Source organism: Stegodyphus dumicola, chromosome 1 (assembly GCF_044657685.1).
Source record: "Stegodyphus dumicola isolate Sdum_Otavi_A_Nest chromosome 1, ASM4465768v1".
Classification (NCBI taxonomy): domain Eukaryota; kingdom Metazoa; phylum Arthropoda; class Arachnida; order Araneae; family Eresidae; genus Stegodyphus; species Stegodyphus dumicola.
The window spans coordinates 215,844,507-215,867,229 of NC_140768.1; the positions used below are offsets into that span (position 1 = coordinate 215,844,507).

Below are 22,723 nucleotides of genomic sequence, written 5' to 3' on the forward strand. Positions count from 1 at the left end.
CATTTGCTATAAGAAAAGTCCATGTAAACTGTCGTCTTAATTTGAAATCCAAAGAAAGTGTTTTTTGACCATAAACATGAATAGTAGAAGAATTAGCAGCGAAAAGTGTTTGTTGGGACGAATTCCGTTTTTGAGAATTATTTGCTGGAAGTAAGGACACGTCAGAGCCGGTATCGACCAAGAATGAAAGGTTTGTTCTACGGTCACGAACGAACAGGCGACGTGAAACTTGAGGCAAAGAATAAGTCGCCTCTATTCTTTGCTGGTTTCGTTTCCCTGCCATGAACAAGGTTTTGTACATTTGTCATCTCTACACTTTTTCCTAAAACGTCTATGATACCAGCAAACAGAATAATCTCTCCTTTTGGAATTGCTTCTTTCCTTATTGCGATCTCCGCGATTTGGCGAGCGACCACGAGAAAGAGAAATGCGATCAATACGTTTGTTTAATTTTTCTATTTGTTTAAATAATTTATCCTCAAGAGACTGATCGACTGTGCGAGAAACGGCACAAGTCCCTGGGGTTGGATTTACTTCTAAAATTCTGTCGGCAGTTTCTGCAGCTTTATCTACAGTTAAATTGGAAACCGCTGCCAAAATAGACTGAACAGTCGAAGGCAAACGTTGAAGGAATAGTTCTAACATTAAGTTATCAGGAACATTTAAAGATTCTGCTCGACGTTTCATATTTCTAAGCAAATCGGAAGGTTTTCGACAGCCTAATTCTTCTCCAGATAATAATTGGCGAATTTCTTGCTGAGAAGATTCTCCTACACGATTTATTAACTCAGTTTTAAGCTTTGCATATGGATCAATAGGGTCTGGTTTCATAAGTAAATCCCGTACTATTGATGCAATATCTGGAGGAAGATGAGCAACTACATAATTATATTTAGTATTGGATTCTGTGATAGGTTTGGGGGTGGCAAGAGCAAAGGTACTTTCACACATAATAAACCATGAAGATGGGTCTGATCGGTTATAAACCGGAAGTTGGACGGCATAAACATCAGACATTGTGTAAGGTTTTTAAGCCAAAAGAAAAGCAAAAATTTAACTAAAGAAAATGAAATTAAATGATAAGTAGAAAACAGAATTATAAAATGATCTATAATTACTACTCATCTGTGATTCGGAGGACGAAAACCGATGTAATCCATTACTTCTGGTTTGGAGATCTTGAGTGATGGCTTGTAGTCAAAACCGAAAGTGCTTGAGAACTGTTCATACGATTTGACACAGTCCGGGTTACCATTATGGTGATTTCCTGTTATGTTTTACCACCAATCCTCGAGTTCCATATCACAGATTATGTTCTTACTGCATTAATATAAATATTAACAAGACATAGTGCACAATAAAAATTAAGCTTTATTTCGGAACTTCGCGCACACAGCCTGCCTGTTTCGCTCTGCTCGCTACTCGTAAGAAACTTCTCCTCTAGGGTTGCCACACTTATCGGAGGGCGCAAGGCGCGCTCCTTACCGCCATCACCACACTTTTAACTTAAATTATCACTAATTATAAAGCAGAGGTAGGTTGATATTTAAGCACTAGAAAAACACGAGAAAGGATATATATATATATATATATATACTAGATGTAACAGAACTATTTAAGTGTAATTGAACTATTTTATTCAACGCCATGAACTCATGAACTGTAACCGAACTATTTTATTTAAACGCGATCTCGTGGCGATATGAAAAAACGTCAGTCGATCTCAAGCCGCCATGTTGATAGTTTACTATGTTATTCAAATGTTTGATGTTCCATTTGGTATATGTTTCATTTTTATGTATATTTCTTTTGTTTGTAACCGTTCCTGTGTGCTCTGTTAATAAATCCTTTTTTTCTCTTCTGATTTACAGCAGCAGATGTTTTCCCCCCGCGGAATGTTTAAACTAGTGATGATTTATGATGTGTTTACGTCAAATCTTTTATTATTTTTATTTCCTTTGAGTGCTGTTGTTCCTCATTAAATGTTTTATTCTACATAAAATAAAATATTGTACTTGTTGATTTATCTTTCAACGAACATTTTGAGAAAATGATTATAGTATAATACTATAATAATCAATGGTATAAGAAAATACCATTGATTTCCTTTAATGAATGCATCTCTTGAAAAATATTTCTTGAAGCAAAAGAAAATAATTATGAATAAAATCGAATGACTATTTAATTAAAGTAAAAGATTTACTAAGTGTGTGTTGCTTAACTAGCTTAGTATTTTGTTAAGATTAAGATTTCGAAGAATTCAGCTTATATATAAAAGCTTATGGTAAGACATTTATGTATGTTTTTGTATGTTTTACTAAGTAGTAAAAACTTTTTGAGCAATTTATTATATGTTATTTTCTTGATACAAGTTGAATTTATGAAGGCATTTTATGATATTTTTACGACTCAGAAATAACAAACTTTGAGAGTATTATTGTTTACATTTATAAATGTTGTTTAATAGTGGTATATAAATGTACGAGTAACATTGTTTACATTTATACATGCTGTTTAATAGGGGTATAAACATTTTACTTATAGGTATAATTATTAATTCTAAAATACTGTATTGAGAATAAAATCGAAATAACAACAAATTCAACTTCATCTTTTCCCTCCCCCCTGACCTCTCATATAATTATGACTTACCTTGCCAAAGCACGAAAAGGGGATTTAAAAACTCTCGCTACAGAACTGGGTTTCACTGTAAACGACACTATGCGAGTAATAGATCTCAAAAATCTTATCGTCAATTCTGACACTTATGATGAGGCTTCTACCAGGAATCTTCTGGAAACTTTAATCGAAACTAGACAACAAAAACAACGTGAAAGCAACGATCTAGAGACACGTCAAAGAAAAGAACAAGAACTTTTATTAGAATTGGAACGTTTAAAATTAAACCTGGCAGCTGCTAGCTCAAATCCTAACTATGCCGCCTTTGCTTCAAATGCAGCTATTGAAACAAATATTCAACACCTAATCCCTAAATTTACAGGAACTTCAGACATTGCAACCTACCTGCAAATTTTTGAAAGACAAGACAATGTGAGAAAGTTAATATAAAACACATAGATTACATCACTCATCTCCAATCTCTTCTGCCCATAGACATTTCGCAAATTATTTAAAGAGAACCAAAAGACAAATTAGAAGATTATTCGGTACTTTTCCGTTTTGCCGGCGCAAGTGATAAAGTCGCCAATAATGGTATAACCGATGCCAAGCGGAATATTCTCACTGCTAATCTTTTACGCCTCATTTTCAAAACAAGTCGCAGCTTTTTCTTATCAAATTTACTGTTTCTTTCAATACTGGCATATAATTACATATAATTTTTATCAGATATATCAGTTTTATGTCTAAGGCCATTTTCGGTAATTAAGTCAATTAGGATGCAATCACAGCTCTTACCCGAAGCCGAAAATATAGAAAAGGAAAGTCAAGGGTTAAATTCATCCATTCTAATGAAAATGCATTAGGGAAGTAAGGCACTGCAGTTTTACATAATTTCTGAGTAAGCTATTCGTACACATTGAAATATTTCTTGCATTTAAACTTGTGTTCCAAATTAAGATTTAACTTGAAATTAATGTAGATAGTTACTGAGAGCATTAGATTTTTGTAGAGTAGTTTACGTGAGATGAGATCGCTTGGGGTCATGTGATATGAACCGGAGAATTAGGATGTTGAACCATGAAAGCATAGTAAATTCTTAAATTAATGTCTTTTTACAAATTTATTGTCTTTATTTATTGGCTTTTTATAAAGTTTTAAGCGATATTAAAATGTTTATGCCTTCAAAAAAGAATTCTTAGAACTAAAACTTTTTTAATATTTTTTATGTGTATACTGTATGTTGTCGCCAATAAAGTCTGCTTGGCAAGATTTGCGCCGCCGAAACGGAAAAGTACCGATTATTCTTACATCAAGAAGATTCTGCTACAAAGATTCAAATTAAAGGCTGAATCATTTCGAATTAAACTTACCACACACCAAAAACACCCTGGGTCCTTATGGAAAGATTTTGCTTACGAATTAAATAATTATCTCGAAGAGTGGCTTCATAGTCTCGATGTTACAGACTTTGAATCACTCAAAGACTTGGTCCTGTCGGATCAGCTTAAAAGAAGAGTCAGTAGTGACGTTAAGAACCATTTTATTGATACTTGGGGGGGAAATATAGAGTTCATCTGAATTAGTACAGAAATTGGATGATTATGAAGCTGTACGTGTTAAAAATACGAACTATAAAACTCAACTTCCTGGCAGGCGGAACTATTCTTACAAACCGACTAATCCATCCAAACACAAAGTAGGAAATCGAACAAGTGACGTACAGGGTACTCATAAAACCTTTTTAAATCGTAGTCAGCAACAAACAGAGGAAAAGCGACCTCCTTTCACATGCTATGGGGGCGGCAAAACTGGTTTTATCAAGTCTAAATGTCCAGACTGTAACCCCCCAAAGACTTCAAATTCATCAAATTTTGGCACTATCCAAATCCGATCCTGTTTATCTTCCACTCGGAATGCTGTATTTCGAATTAGTATCGGTGATGTTTCCGGTACAGCTTTCGCCGACAGTGGTTCTAGTCACTCAATCGCAAGTGAATCCCTCTATCATATTCTGCAGAAACAAGATGCAGTATTTGAAAAGACAACACTACAGCTGTCTTTCGCTGATGGTTTGGTATCTGAAAAAGAGGTACTTCGCACCGAACAAATTATCCTTCTCGAAGGCAGAGTTCAAAACTCCGCTCCTTGTGTTGCCTGATGCCAAAAATAACTCGACTCTGTTAGGAATTGACTTTCTTCAAAAAGCTAAAATTGTTTTGAATCTTGCTGAAAATAAGTGGAACTTTTCTGATGAACCTCGAAGAAAATATAGCTTCGTGAAACCTCATCAATCCCAAGTACTGGAAGAAATCACAGTTGTTGTAAACAACTGCCAACTACGAGAAAATGAAGGACAACAATTAACTACAGCCCAACGGCTTGCAACTGATGCATTGCAAATTAATTTGGAATAATAAAGGGTATTTAACTCTTCCCAAATTTTATTTCCTGTCTCACGAACTCAAGCGATTATTCGCTTAACAATTCTTAAGATTCTTCAACTTTAACTGTAACTTAAAAGTACACAGGTTAGAATCTTACAACTTTATTGTGAATATATATAATTCCGGACAGAAATCTTATATTGGTGCTTCGTTTAATTTTGAGTTCTTCTTACAGAAAAAAGTGTAAATATTACCCATCTTTCCTTTTGTGATTTGTCATAATTCTATTTGATATGCATTCAATATTTCTTTTTTGCTTTTATAGCTTGTAGCATTTGTATATTTATGGAAAATACGCCTTACGAGGGATATAGCTATTAAAATTATTTATTTTATTGTTATCTCGAGAAATCTTTGAACCAGTACCTTAATTGTAACTGATATTCTTCATCAAAACTTAATTGATTACTCCTTAACGTAAAGAATCAATATATCAATATTTAGCTCACTTTATTCAGCAGACAGTGCAAAATTAGTCTGAAATTTTTTTGAAGAAAAACATAAAGATGTGCTTTTTGGAATTATAAAAAGTACTTTCTGTCATAATTAGTTTAATACTTTCATATTTATAAGCAGTTGGCTCGATTTTATTAAACTGAGACGTACCTGCGCAGTAGTTACTCATACTGTAACTGGAATGAACTGAAATATGAGGGATACTAGTATGATTCTGTATATTGGCACTGCACATTGAAACATTTAATTACAACGCAGAACAACGGTAATGATTTATTAAAACTTTTCTCAATTTTTGTTCTTGAGTTATATAATAAAGATTTTTATTTTTGGAAAGAAAAAACGCACAATTTAGGACGTAAAACTCCCTTACTTGCGCCACTTTCAAAGCGTTCGATATTTAAAAGTGCATTAAACATTAATTTAAAACAGATAATTCTGTTTTAAAATGACGAATTTTTTTTCATGAGTATTTTAGAACGCTTTAGACTGTTTCCATTAAAATAATTTTGCAAAATATGTAAACAGCCTTTGTATATATTGTGGTAATTATTAAAAAGACTAGGAATAACAGTAAATCTGATTTCAGAAAAGTAAACATTCCTTTTCCTGTGTTTGGAAAAGACATATTAACATCTGCGGATTATGCGAACAACAAATTAATGGGTTAGTGCTGTCTTATTTGTACTCCATTAATTGTACCTGTATAGAAATAAATATTAAAAGTTTGGCACAAAGTCTGCCTACATACTTTTCGATTGTGTAAAGTTATACTAACATGAAATTTAAATGTTCAAACTCATTGTGCATTTAATGTTCAATTAAAATGAATTTGAATTATAAATGAAAAGTAACTACTTTATTTATTAGTTTGTATAATAAGAATTACTTCAGTTAGATTTGTTGCATTAATATTTCGTTATTCCACCTCCTAACAATGAAAAGAACTTGAAAAGAGAACTGACCTAGAATAAGGGAACAGCTAGTAATTGATATTACTTACCAAACAAATGAATCTGGTAAATGAACATAGATAAGCTAATAACATGGACAGAAATTGAAGAAAAAGAATGATTTATACAATCAATAACATTGCCACCTTCTGTAGGCTTTCTTTATTTTATTTATGGTCAGAGGCAAGTATTCGCGCATACATACATGAAAGCAAATTTTGTACTCACAAGCATAACTCATGCACTGCTGCTTTGGTGATATTGACAGTCGTCATTTTCTTCAAATCTAACATATATCTTAGATCTTCAGTGACTGATGTGAAGCATGTGTCTGCGAAACCCGGATCGCATTCGTCACACAAAACTAAAAATAATAAAATACCAGTGTTAGTCTAAATATAAATTAATAAAAATCTGATGTGTACACCACATGACTTCCTTGTATGGAATATTAAATTATACACATTTTCCCCACATTTCATTTAAACTTATTGAATTTAATTAACTCTATTTCGTCAATAGCGCATAAACCACAATAGGATAAATGCACTCTTTAAAATTCACTATATTTATTTACCGTAGCGACACTCTGGCGTTAGGTTCACTTAACAGCGTTACATCTCATTCATTTTGTAACTCAGAATGCACAAATATTATATCATCTGAAGAATCATCTAATCGTTGTCACATGTTCTATTCAAATACTGTAATAAAACTAAAACGATGTATAAAAGAAATTAAACAATTAAAAAAAGAAACTTTTCACAGACGATTCAGCTCCGCTTATCTAATGCGCATGCGTTACTCGTAAACATTCTCCTCTGTCCGAAACAGACTGGCGACAATATTTGCTGCTAATACGAAACACTTATTTCCTCAAATTTCGTTAGAGATACATAGATAGATTTCGTTAGAGATGTATCTTTCTCATTCAATTAATTCAGTTATCACTTCGTGGAAAGGAAAAAATGCATAAAAACTCAAAATAATTTCATTAAAAATTGAAAGGTATAGAAAAACATAAAACCCCAAGTACAGTTAAAGCAATTAAAAAACAATTTTTCAATTAAAATTACAGTTTCAACGCAAAAGCAAGCAATTCGGCAGACTTAAAGTTCAGAAAAAAAGTTTATCAGGTCGAATATTTAAGAAAATATTCTTTAGATTTAAATATTAATTAGTTGGCCCTCAAATCATTCTAAAAATATACAAACATCCTCAGATCTATTTTACACACTTTAGTACCAATCCTTATACAGAATTTTAATAACATCTCTTTTTTTAAATTCACCTATTGCTGTAACTTCTGTAATACAATGTATGGCAAAATGTAAACAGAGTGAGGTTATGTAAGCAATGGGGCCCATTGCTCCTGAGTATTTTAAATAAACTTTCCAATTTCATGTTAATTGAAATTTCTCATCGAGTTCTTCATTAACGTTTTCCTAATTGTTAATGATAGTTATGTAGTTTAATATCGTCCTTAGTCTTATTTTTTTCATTTAATGCGTCATCTGATTTTCATTTTTGCATGCACCCAAAGTATAATCTTAAGTTTTTGTATGAATTTCGATATATTTGTTTATTTTTTCTGCTTGTGCATATGACAAGAAGTAAGTAACAAAATTTTTATTTTTCATTCAAAATACTCAAATTTATATTTAAATTCAAATTTATATTTAAATTCAAAATACTCAAATTTATATTCAAATTTAAATTTATATTAAAGTATTTTTATAGGTCTGAATTGCATGAGCTCTCAACGTTTTCCAGCGGAAAAAAAATGTAGTATATTTTGCTGTCAGTACTTATTTTAAAACTTAACTATAAGTCTATATGCCAAAAGAATCGCACTCAAAAAGAATTTTCATTTCGTAGCTTTTCGTATTATGTTAATAGTTGTGACAGAAGGTGGCTGATATCTGTTTTAAAGAAATGGTTGTGTCTACGCCGATTTTGTCATGTTTATGTATGAAACATCATCTGCATAGAAAAATAAGCAAAAAGCATTCCTTCCTATTATGTATTTCGTAATTTTAAGTGGAATAGAAGATACAATAGCTTAAAATAGAATCTAACAGATATAAAATAAATGTGAATAGCAATGATGTTTTGATCAGGGATACAGAATGAAATTAAAAATATAATCCTTAGAATAAACATAGATTTAAATCAGTTCGAAAGCAAGGATGTTTTGAATTACTCATCACAGTTCTACTAATAGTTAAAAGAATAAGAATGTCCTCCTATATTCCCCCCTTAAAATTTGCCAAGTACAAATCTGAAGACCCATTAAAAACATAGAAACATTTCTGTAATACATTCTGATAACCAATGCACTTCCAAAAACTGAAAACATATAAAGTAACTATACGAAACATAACCTTAAAATATTACATAACATACTTAAAGCTCTTTGATTCTTTTTAATCTGTCACAAACAGTGATTCACATTTATTTTAGGACACTTGTCTTTCATAGTTTCATTTGCAAATATCAGTTGCTAAATTTTAGCAAAAATGATCGATTTTTCTTTCACATATACTTTTGATAATCTTTCTTAAATTCTGCTTCTTGAAAAAAAAAAAGAGTTATTCAAAGTATTTTTGGCAAAAAATGTGATTTATTCAAAACGTTCTGAAAATTAACTCACATAAGTATTCGTACACTTTGAAAAAACAGTTTATATTTAGTAAAAGCATGAAAATAACGGGTTGTTCGATATTTCATTGAATATCCTTCAGCTAAAATATGAAAATAACGGGTTATTCGATATTTCATTGAATATCCTTCAGCTAAAACATTACACTTTTCATGCGTTTTGGCTCGGAGTCAACTCTCTCTCTCTCTCTCTTTTTTTTTTTTTTTTTTTAAATGAGAATATTCTATCTTGTTCCATTCTTCTGTAAATTCTTAGCAGAAATTTCGACTTTTCTCTTTTGTCTTTCTCATCAAATTCCTACTATTAACTCAGACTCTCCCTATATATTGTTCAAATTTTCAATCGTTAATAAAATACCTTTTATTCATCCACTTAAGTTCAAATGTATTTTTTTAACTTGTAGTGGATGACACTTGATGCTAATACAGTTTTTCACGTATTAAAGATAATTAAAATTTAAAATTTCATATATATAAAATTTCCCATATTTCACTCGTATAACTTCAGAACAGCCGTATAATAACCATGAGCAAACATTTAGGCCTGTGACTTCCAAATAATGACCGTTTATTACGAATTCTCCCGTAATGTAAAAATTAATTTTATAACAACTTATAATAATAGTACATGACTGTGATAAACGGGATTGTAATATTTAACAAAAATAAAAGGCAGCAGTAAGACAGAGTTCTAAAGTGTATGCATTTTTAAAGTGTATGGAATTAAAGAATTGTGGTTTTACAGAGTTGGATGAATCGGATGTAATGTCCCATTATGTAGCGAAAATTCTCATAAGTAGGAATTGACTTTCATTTTTTTATATTACTTGTTTTTTTCACTAATTCGATCCATTTATGGTCGACAGGATTTAAGTCCGAAGAATATAAGGGAGTTTTGATAACTTCAGAAGAGCCGTATAATAACCACGAACAAACATTTAGGCATGTGTGTTTAGAATTGCTTTTCAGGTAGAACTTGAATGTATTTTGCATTCCAAGTTTCCTTGCAGATGCTTTTATGTTTTCATTAAAAATATTTCTATGTTTATACTAATCCCCATTATTTTTTATAAAAACTAAATTTCTCATCCCAGAGGCAGAGGAACACCACAAACCGTTAATAACACAAAATTTCGTCCATCGGTCACAAATATATTAAATTTTGACTCGTCTGCAAATATAATATTATTCAAGTATGATTAATGTTTGCTTACCATAGATTTTGCGAAATTCAGTCTTACTAACCTCGTTTTCTTGTCGACGAAGACTTTCTTACTGCTAATTGCCCATTGTATTCATGTGCTCTAATGACATTTTTAATAGTTTTAGGGTTAAATTTTATAGCAAACCATTGCTCTAAGTCCACTGTTAGTTTCACAGCACTAGTTTTTGCTCTTATTTTATTTTTTCTAGAATAAACCTTCGATTTCTTGGTGTTAGCCTGTAATGTGGTTCAAACTTCAGTGCACTTTCAACATTTCCTCGTAATTTCCATTGTTTTATAATATCAAAGGTGCTTGAACACTTTACATCAGAGTTTTTTTATATTTAGAATATTTTACCGGTCATTAAAATGATGAATAATTAAATTTTTAAGAAAACTTAGCGTTAACTTACAGCATCTTTCCATGTTCTTTTCAGGTATGGCATAGTTACTATATTTAGCTAAATAAGTAATAAATTCCAAATTCCAATTCAAACGTTAATTCTTGCGATGTATTTTCATTTAAAACGAAACTTTTTGACAAGAAAACATCGCCCACCAAAACACCTGGGCAAAACTTTCGAATGTCCGAATTATTGGGTGAGCTTATGATTAACACTTTTTGAATAAATTATTTTATTGCAAGGAATATGTGTATGATATTTATTTCGTAACAAGCAATGTTTAAAATAGAGACAGAATAATATATTAGAAAACATTTTTAATCCTACGTTTAAAATTTAGTACGAGATCTATAAAAATAAATTTCAAAAATACAAGTGTCCGAAAACAAATATGAGCCAGTATATGATATAGTTTGCAAAATCTTCATCGAACTACATATAGTTATATAAAACATTCATTAAAATTTGTGTTTAATATTTTGTGTAACTTAGCCTATCAAATAATTTTTAACAGTTTTCTCTCTCTCTTATACCTTAAACGTTACAAAAAATTTTGGAGCTTTTAAAGAAAAATCTTAACTTTTTTCAGTTGACAAAAAATAATAAACGACTTCTTACTACCTAATTGTTTTCATTATTGTCTATTTCTTGTCTATTTCTGTTATCCCGAATAATCGTTTCCTGTATGAAGAAAAACCCTAAGTCATTTTAACTTTAATATGAACAACGAAGGTATACTAAGTAATGAAGTTACTACAAGAAACTAGACCCCCCCTTTTTTTTAATGTAGCGTTTTCCTCAAGCCAGTAACCGGAATAGAATCACTATGCATGCATTTGTTTCTGGAAGCTTGTGTTTTTCAAAATTATTTGCAAAAATCACTTACAGATATTAGCGAAGTGACTCCCTTCCCCCCCCACAAGTGTACCATTGATAATCTTTTATAAAACCTTCCTACTGTAAAGAAAGTTATTCGAAATGCTTTTGGTTTAAAAGAAAACAAAATCAGTTTATCCAAAAAGTTCTGAAAATGAACTCACATAAGTATCCGGACACTTTTGAACAAGTAATTTATATTTAATAAAAACATAAAAATAATCTAACATTTCGTTAGATATAAAATTACATTTTCCATGTGCTTTGATATGGAATTTACAAATTTTTTTAATTAACAAAGTTCCATTTTGTTCCATTCCTTCGTAAGAACTGCAAATAGAGCTTTCAAAGAAATGTCATGTTTACTTACTGTTTTCCCCAACTCATATCATACATGTTCGATAGGATTTAAGTCTCAAGAACATGGAGGAATGTTGATAACTTCAAGACAGTTGTATAATAACCACAAGCAAACATTTAGAATTGTATCTTTAGAATCATTTTCCTGATAGAACTTCAGTGAACATTTTATTTAAGTTTTTTGGCAGACGCTTTTAGGTTTTCATTAAGAACATTTAGAAATTTATACCGATCCATATTATTTTCTATAAAAAGTAAATTTCCCATCTCAGAGGTAGCGAAACATACCCAGACCATTCTGTTTCCAGTTTCATGCTAACAGTAGGGAAAAGGTTTTTTGCATTCAATTCTTCATTTGGCTATCGCCTCTTAGCAATTCTTCCTTGGACTTAAACATGGTAAATTTTGACTTGTCTGCAAATATAACATTATTTCAATGTTGTAAATTTTTGTTTACGATGGATTTAGAGAACTTCAGGCGTATTTACACTGTTTCCTTGTTAAGGAAGAATTCTCTTCTTGCTGATCGCCCATCTTATCTATGTGCTCTTATGGCTCTTCTAACAGTTTCAGGGTTAATTTTTATTGCAAGCAATTTTTCTAAATCCGCTGCAAGTTTACAGTACTAATTGTTTTTAGTTTTGTTTATTTCTTATACAATAAATCTCCGATTCCTTCGTGTTAGCTTGGAATGTGGTACAGACTTCAGTGCATTTTGAACAGTTCCACTCAATTTCCATAGTGTTACTGCATCAAAAATAGTTGAACGCTTTGAATCAAAGATGATTTGAACATTTTGAATACTTTTATCACCTTTGATATCATGAAGAGTTAATTTCGAAAGGAACTTACCTTTAATTTATAGCGTCTTTATATGTTACATACTTCAGATATGGAACTATTAATACATTTTGCTAACCATGTAAAAAAAATTTCAAATTCAGACGATAATTCCTGTTTTACAGTTTTATTTTACAAAGGAAAAAGAACATCGTCTTCCAAAATATCTCAACAAAACTTTCGAGTGTCCGAATTATTACGTGAGTTACTCATTAACTTGTTTGGAATAAATTATTTTATTGCAAATACCATTTTGATGATATGTATTTTGTAACAAGTAAGTCTTAAAACAGAGAAAACGTAATATGTTAAGAAAAAAATTTCAGTATTTAGTACAAGATCTATGCAAGTAAATTTCAAAAGATAAGTGTCCGAAAACAAATGTGAGCTATTATTTCACTGACTTTTGAATAAAAATTCTGGACGGTATGAGTATTTCATTCAAACAGACGATAAATAAATAAGTTAAATAAATTCTCTTCATACAAGCATTGTATCATGTATTAGCATGCTTCTAATACATAAACTGTTTCAAAAAACTGGCTATATATAAAAATAAGTAGCTAAACACTTACCAGCACCAAGTAATCCGAGTAAAACCAAAACGTGAATCATAGCTCTAACTGCAGGAAACTGAATGCTTCCGAATATTCGATATTGCAGAAAAAGAGGAAATGGGTAACCGGATGAAGTTTCTGCACTCTGTTATCTACAAGGGCAGACCTTCGTCAAGAAGGCTAACATAAAATTAGTTAGGAAAATTGTTATCTTTCTTCAAAGCCTTTTTCTGTCAACTTTTAAAACTCTACCGTTAATATGCGATTTCTTGATGTAATAAGTAATTATCATAATGAAGATTCATTCTCTCGATAAGCTTTTAGTAAATAAACAACAGCCTTATTAACTTCTAAAACTGAATGTTCAAAAATTCTTATTTCATGCATTGCCTATATAATAAAAGAATGCTCTCCTTAGGCAAATTTTCTAAAAGAAAAACTAAGAGAAAATTTCAATTTAAAAGCATCTATGATCTATTAAAGGGCTATATAAGTCCATACATAACTAAACACATATTTAGCTTAATGATAGTTTCTTTTTTTCATCGTGAAAGAAAGAATAACATCAAACAGTAGAAACGGAAATCAATGAATTTTTGCCAACTATGCGGCATCTTTAATTTAACATTAGACTAGAAATAAATTATTATTTATGAAGCAGTGATTAAACAACATATTTTGCCAATAGGCCGACTATGCCAGTGTGCTCTTCAATAATATTTGTATTCTGCTACTTTGCAATAGCAGCAATGATAGATATAAGTTTGTTAGAAAAAAAAACATTCATAGTCTCTCAAGTACATATTTTTGAATCCAAAGGAAGTTTGTAGCATCATCAATCAAAGTGATTTAAATATGACAGTGTTATTGTAGTTCGTTCCATTTTTCTCTTTTAAATTATTGATTTTAAAATATAGAAATTTTATTTTTATTTTTTGGTTTGAATAATTCTCGCTTTAAGCTTCTGCTCCCAGAGTTATTGCTATTTTGCGTGGCTTAATTGCATTTACCTGCTGCCACTAATTTTCGACGGCGGTTTAATATACAGGAATTATTCTAAGCCCGGTAGTTTAGTTCGACGACTTGCACATATATTAAATCTTTAGTTAATTCTTTTTTGTTTCATTTAGCGCCCAAGCAGAGGCGTAGTTTGTTAACATCGAGTTGACGTATTGTAAATTTTAAAGAGTTAATAAAGGGAACTTTTAACCCTTCTTCTGTGAAGTTACTACGCTTACAGTTCTCCCAGAGGAGTTATCCTTATTGGACTCTACATTGACACTTGACTTACTACGAGAATCCGATGGCCAACGAACAGGGCGAACGAGCATCCCCACAAGAAGTGGCAGACCCAATGGTGCCGAGCCCCTTGGATGGATTTGGCTTCCTGATACAGACGATGAGGGCGGCAATTAAACCAGCGGTGGTATTCGACGGCAAGAACTCCGTCACTTCATTTTTGGAAGCCTTTATACTCACTTCCAGTTGTTATCCGTTACCTGAAAGGCAGAAGGTGGCAATTGCTTCGAGTGCCCTCCGAGGGCAGGCGGAGTCTTGGTGGAAAGGAATTGGAAAGTTCTTACTTAGAGAAGTCGGAAGCATAACCTACACATTTGAGAATTTCAAAGTGGCACTCCTAAAAGCGTTCCCGATAGTAAAATATCGTGCCATACTTGAAGCTGAACTGTACAGCTTTTACCAACAGAGGGTTGAGGACCTTACCAAGTTTATCCTGCTTAAAGGTGAAGCTACTGAATATGCTATACGGTAGAAAGCCCGACTCGGAGTCATCGAAATTGAATTGCCAAGATTATTACCTGCGGTTCAGGATTTCGTGGAGCTTCGAAATCCATGAACGCTGGAAGAATTATTCGAATTAGCCGTAAAGTTCCAGAATTGGGGGATAGCAGAAAATTCAAGATTTCCTACCCAGCGATATCATCCCGACAGCCGGCCGCGGAAAGTAATAAATACAATACGTTTTGTACGCAAGCCGTCAACGAGTAAGAATGAAAATGATAAAGCCAAAATCCGCCAGCGTACCGAGAAAACATCAGAAGGAAAGACGGCTTTAAACCAATAGAGGGACCTGAGAAGTTGAGAATCCAGACCCACATGGCATCGCAAAATCCCTCTAAAATATATGTAAACACCGTGGTCGTGAAAAATTCCCAACTATATGTAATACAGGTTCTTTTGAACAATGTGCCCGTGGATACCGGAGCTGAAGGAAATTTTATAAATCTAAATTTTTATTATAGAAAAAGTTTAGAAAAGTAAGGTTATTTAAAAATAATACCACGGGAATCATAGCTGCCCAAGGAAAAGATTGTGAATGCGTCGGGAAACCGTCGCTTAATGTGCAGGTAAAGAAGAAAATTTAAAAGGCTTATTTTTCGTGATGAAAAATTTACAAAATAAAGTCATCCTGGAAACTCAATTCCTTAGGGCCGCGAATGCAAAAATCGATTTTTCAAGTAATTCAGTCATGTTGGATATGGAGCCAAGGGTAATGGAAGCTGTAAAAATTCTATAACTTGACCTCCAGCATCTAAAGCAAGATGAAAGAGTCAAGCTGGAAGAACTTGTAAGTAAATTTTCTTCATTATTTTCTGAAAGGTATACAGATAGTAACACAGAGTGAATACACAGATAGTAACTTATTCTATTGAATTAAAATCGAGTGAATCTTGCAAAGCGAAACTCTATAGATACCATAAGGAGAAGGGGGCAATAATTGAATACCATATACAGGAGATGTTAAAGAATAAAATTATAACTCCCATAAATAGTGAATAGGCCAGCCCTATTGTGCTCTGTAGAAAAAGGAATAATGTACCCCACTCGGATCCAAAATCTTGGCGTTTTGCTATTGATTATAGGAAACTGAATAGTTTGACCAAATTTTCGGTTTACCCTTTACCGGTAATTGAGGAGGTAATAAGACAAATTAGGTGTACAAAATTTATGACCACTCTCGTTTTTACATCAGGCTGCTTTCAAATAGACATGAAACCAGAAGACATAAAAAAAACGGCTTTTATTACAAAGTCAGGCACTTATGTGTTTTACGTATGCCGTTAGCACTTTGTGGGGCCCCCCTCAACTTTCCAACGCACCATGGACATTATTCTACGTCCTGTCCTCGGGAAATCCACTCTAATTTATTTATATGATATCATTATAGCAAGCGATGCCACTGAGGAACATGTAAAAGACCTCCACGAAGTTTTTTCCTTATTGAAGGAAGCAGGATTAACTGTGAATTCATCAAAATGTAAGTTCGCAACGAGAGAATTGCGATATTCAGGGTAGAAAATTTCAGCTAAGGGTATCGAAAGTGAGGATTCTACAATAAAGGCACTAAAAATTTAACTTCCGCCAAATAGGGCAAAGAAACTGTCATCTTTTCTTGGCATGTGTTCGTTCATGTGTTCATTACCGCTCTTTTATTCAAAACTTTGCTAATTATTCAAAACTTTGTTGAACCGTTGTTAGTGTTAAAACGGAAGAAATCAAAGTTTGCCTGGACAGCGGAGGCAAACACAGCGTTTGAACATTTGAAAGCAGCTATAATTAATGCACCGCACTGTAAAAAAAACCTCGAAGTTTACAGACAAAAGTCTTGTATAGTTACAGAAATGCGAACAATTACGAAGGAAATACCTGTAACGAACACAGAACCAAACGAAACTGTAAACTCTACAGGAGTTTTTCAAGAAGTTTTGCTTGGATTTTGTCCGTAGCGTGTGATCACATGGCTTAAAACGGCTGAGAGAGAAGAACCAATCAGGAAGAAGGTGGAAAAACAGCGTCTTAACGGGAGAGTTCAACGATAGTCGCCATGTTAGCCATTATTTTTGCTATGGTCGAGGTAAGTTCGAAATAGTGTTTGACGTGTATTTTACTAATTTTATGTAATGTATTTGTTATGTTCTTTACACTATCTATAATTAAATTCTTTTAATGTTTAGCTTATAATTCTAATGCTCCTAAATAAACCTGTGTTGAATTATTGTTAGAGTTCAAATCACAGAGCTTGTGTTCCATTTAGTAAAATAACAACTTTTATTCGTTACATCTGCAGGTGTCTGCAGTTAAACTGCTCATATTTATAAACAGAAACAAATTTGTTAATATGTTAGTTTAAAAACAAATAAGCTTAATATTAATGTTCTATCTATAGTCTAATAATTTCTCATGTTAAATATTTATGTATCTTTTAAAACATATCGCGTTAGAATATTCATATTTTTCATTTTGTTGACAGATGTAACATTATTATTCCATACATGTTATCATTAATCCCAGCGTGAACTGCTTTAGAATATTTTTCAGAGCATTATTACACTATGTATGTTATTATTAATCTCAACGAAAAAGAAAAAATAAATGTAATATATTTAAAAAATTCGACAAAATAACTTAACATACATTAAAAATGGAATATCATTTCATTAATACATGCGATAAGTTCGCCTTAAAAGATTATATAGTCGGATAGCAATTACGTATTTGTAAAAGTATTCAATGTATATTATTTTTTGTGTTAAAGATAGTTTTAATCCAGGACAGTCTTTACCAACTTATAAAGCATCTACTAAGTTACATTATAACCAACATTTACAAAAGGCAATCGAAATGCCGTGACTTTGACATATTTTTAACTATGATGTAACATACTAGGAACATTAAAGAAAAAAAATTCTATTTTTTCCTTTATGCTTGTTGAAAAGTAAAATATTAATAAAATGGTACAACATTCATTCTAGTACTTACAATGTAAATTTACATATAAATTTACTATAATAAATTGTTGAAATACTATATATAAATACTATATATAAATTGTTGAAAAGTAAAATATTAATAAAATGGTACAACATTCATTCTAGTACTTACAATGTAAATTTACATATAAATTTACTATAAATTTTGGTGCAAAGTTCATTATAAAATGCATTTGCTAATATTTAATAGTTATAGCATTCAATATCAAATCATGGAAATATTAGTAATGATACGTCAGTTGCATATATTAATTTCAATACTCAGCTCAATGCCAAATTTCTTCTATATCTGAGATAACATGTATTTTTTGAAAATAATTATTTTGTGTCATCTTTTCATTTAAAAATCTCTTTCAGATATATTTTAATGTGAATTATTTTCAAAATTATCCTCATTAGAATTAATGTTGTTCTCTTTATTATGTTTGAAACTGCCGTTACGCTAAAAAATATATTCAGAAAACTATTTATTGCTGAATGTTTAAAATAAGTTCTACTGCTCCTTTTTGACAAAGAGTATCCATTTGAATTGCAGTTGGTTTTAATTAATCGTTGGTTGTATTTTTAAGAACTACTTGATAAAATTCAACAAATTAGTTCAATCTATGAGTTCATCTGAAAAACCTAAAATTTTTATTCCAATTCTGTCATGTGTATATATTTCAAGAATGAAAAAGAATTACAAATTCACTATTCAACAATACTGAGTAATATGTTGTTGATATAGCCAAACTTAAAATGACCCATTTTAAAACCAGATTAAATAAATCATCGCGTATTTTCGGTCATCGAATTTCTTTGGCGTTAAAAGTGTCATAGATTTAGTAAATCCAAGGGTCAAGGTAAGCTCAAATATTTTTTTTCATAGTTCATATTTGCTAAGTTATAAATTTTGCTGATGCAAAAGTTATGTAACTTATGCAAACATATGCTTAGAGTATTTGAACTAGTGTTGAAAAATCACTGGAATTTAAAATGTAATTGACAGTATGCCTTAAAGCTTGTTTTGGTAAAAGCATATTTATGGGTGCCCCTTGGCAAAATTTGGCGATTTTTGGCAGTACATGGATACCGAGTTTGTGCAATTCTTTGACCATGTTATTTTGGCTTGTGTAGCGACGATTTGTGTGCCAAAAACCGCCGCTACACGAAGACAGATTGCACATACTCGGTATCCATGTACACATCGACCTATTTTCACTTAAAAAGAAATCTGTGATTTGTACAAACTTGGCATCGCGCACTCCCTTGACTTTACCCATGTACACATCGACCTATTTTCACTTAAGAAAACATCAGAGAATTGCACAAACTTGCGCTCCCTTGATAATACAGGGAGCACCCTTCAATATACTCTAACTGCTGTTTTTCATAAATTAAAACATTTTAGGCATTTAAGATATCTTCCTGTAAGTTACAACTAAATGAATGACTCTTAAGCATAAAAATTTCAAATTTTTATGCTTAAGAGTAGAAGGAGTTATACACTTTTTAAATAACAGTGTCAGAAAAATATACTTTTTAAAATATGTAAACCATTGTTTGAAGTATAGAAAAACCTTCCTTAGCAACTATACCTCTTTAAGTGATTATGTCAAGTATTCTGGTGATACAAACATTGATATTAATTATCACTGAGAATCATGCTTTGTGAAGTAACCACCTCCATTAAATATCAAAATTGTACAAAATTATGGAAAAGTTATAGAGTGGTTTTACTGTATACTTAAAGTATATCATATCACTGTTAGATATTGATGATGTAAAAGATATTATCTAATCATAAATATTTCAAGCATTAAATAGCTTAGTGTAAGTCAATAAGTTTTCAGATTCTGACTTTGTACCCTGTCTTTCACTATGTAATATTTTTCTAGCAACTGTGTTAAGTACCAGTAAGTAAGTTTGTCTTAAATACCACTTAATGTAATCAGGTATCATCTGTTCTGTCTGTAAAATTTAATCATAATAAGTGAACAAGTGAATATCTGTAAAACTAAAGATGACACTCTATGTAAAAAATACAAGTATTAAAATGTCTATGAGAGGAACATTTAAAATATTAAATCCACGATCAATTTTTGCGACATCTAAGATAGAAATTACCCAAACTGACTAGTTAATTCAGAGGATGAATGCATGTAACATCATTGTTCATGTGCTTGTTAATTGTGTAAGTATTGAAGTTCATGCATTAATTGTTGATAACTATATTATTGGCCTTATATATATATACTTGCATTTCAAAATTTTGTATATTTTGCCAGTGAGCTAAGTATTAAATGCTGTTACGTATAAGTTCATATTATGTGGAAAAGTAGTTTTTGATCTAACACTTTCTGAGAATTTTTTAATGTTGATCATCAAGCTTAAAGCATATGGCTGAAATTACCAGTATTAACCATAATTTAATTATTCTCCTGTTTCAGCGTTTCTCAAACTTTTTTCGAATAGAGATTATGTGAATTATCATAATTTGTGAATCACCTTGCTGCTGTTCCCTTCGAAAGCAATTTTTTAGCATATATTACTACTAGTACACTTATATTTTAATATATAATTAAAATCCGTTATATTTCATAATTAAGTCCATTGAAGAAAAGTTATATTTCTAATATTTCAAGATTATTAATGAGAAGGATGATTTGTAATTCTTGCATGGCTCTTCTATATTTGGATATATGATGGTAAGACCACAGTCTTAGTGGATATATGATAGTATATTTGGATATATGGTGGTAAGTACCACAGTTATAGTGCTTTAAATCCATCTTTTATTGCTAAGACTGAGTGGGAAGTCTGTAAGTAGGGTAACCAATAATAAATTTCATAAAATGTCTATCTTACGAGAAAAGGTGATAGATGATTGTCATATGTAACTTTTTAAACTCTGAGATTTTTCAACTAAATTTTTTTGTCTCCTTTGGAAACTTCGGAGGACCATGAGGGCAAGCTGTATGATCCACAGATTGAGAAGTGCTACCTTAATACATTTCAATTTCTAGAGAAATTAATCTTAAAAAAAATCTGATCATTATTAAAACTACTTTACAGATTTATTTTATATTACAAATAAATATAGTAAATATCTAATAAACCTCAAATTATTTTCTGCAAAATGAATTATTTAAATTTGTACTGTTTTTGCTTCAAAAATGGATGATACATGCAATTTATGATTTCATGAAAGGACCAAAAGGAATCTTGTTTGCAATTTAATTATTTAATTTAAAAAAAGATTTAAATCATTTGGAATATGTGCAAGTGCATGCAATTATTATGAAGAGATTCTAAATTAAAATGTCACATAACAAATTTAGAATATGTTATGTACTTCTAACGAATGTGATTTTTTCTTTATTTAGGAGCCATGCTTTGAATCCTAAGAAGAAGAGGACTGCGACTTCACAACTAGTTAATTAAAAATAACAATAATATAAATTTTACCTATTTTTTATTTTATTTTCCTTTTGGATAGTTTTCAAATAAAAATAAACCTATTTTTGTTTCTATATTCTGTGTATTGGAATAAAGAGTCGAAATCCATTGCAATATCCAATATTTTCAAAATATGATATTTTTTGAAATAAAATATATGATTATGGAATATTACGTTAAAATGAAATGGTTCCTTATGTAACCTGTATGTTACACTAAAAGGCTTCATCGAATACTTGTAAAGTAATGAGCAAATACTAAGTTAATATCTTGTGTGAATGAATATTATCTTACAGAATTTTTTATTCCATAAAAATCTATCTAAAAATATAATTTTGTTGAATGAAGATTTAAACATTTTTCCCGAAGATTTAAAAAGTCGTTTGAAATAATGATAACAAAAACATTAATCTGAACCATTTAATAAATGAATAGAAAATTTTGAGAACAATTAAATCATCCACAGGAATTTTGAAATAATCATCGTATTTTTGACATCAGTTAAAGAAAGAAAATCTGAGTCATTTTGATTATAGTGATAAATTAGTTCCATTAATAGTAGGATAGAAAATTAAAATTTTAAGGAGCCATTATGCATTATCAATTTTTCATTAAAAAATTTTTAGTTTATTACTACTATCATATCAATTATTAATGCTGAAATCTTTATCTTCAGTTTTTACATTCTTTTCTTAATTTTCTAGGCATAGCAGAGAAAAATATAATTATAGGATCAAGGCATTTCCAAATACATTATATTTTCTTCCTTAAATTTTTAAGATCATTCTATATTCATCATGTATTATAGACACAGTATCAGGGGATTCTGTTCAATTTTTCAGTTAGAATTTGGGACGAAGTTGTGAAGTCATACCTACATTAAATGCTTGAATTGATTATTTGAAATATGACAAAGCAAGAGAGGGCCATCTGTCCAAGGAAAGGAATATTTTAAGGAAAACTTCATGTTACACAAACATTTACACAGGCAGCCCATTCTCTAGGATTTAAATCTAGAGCCAAATGCTAGTGTTCAGCTTACTGTCTGGCTGCCTGTAGGCAATAAATGTTTTAGTAGAAGGAATACTTGAAAAATTAAATTTAGGACTAACTAATTC

General features: G+C 31.0%; 1 protein-coding gene across 1 annotated transcript in view; it reads right to left on the reverse strand.

Annotated features, from left to right (window-relative positions):
• Positions 1-13,543, reverse strand: part of LOC118204839 (uncharacterized) — a 235,342-nt gene extending 221,799 nt beyond the window's left edge. The window contains exons 1-2 of the mRNA XM_085825537.1: positions 13,396-13,543; positions 6,704-6,839 (exon numbers count right to left, since the gene is read on the reverse strand). Of these exons, the coding sequence (XP_085681663.1) occupies positions 6,704-6,839; positions 13,396-13,435 (176 nt within the window). The 5' untranslated portion in view covers positions 13,436-13,543. The remainder of the gene's footprint in view (positions 1-6,703; positions 6,840-13,395) is intronic.
• Positions 13,544-22,723: the final 9,180 nt, after the last annotated feature.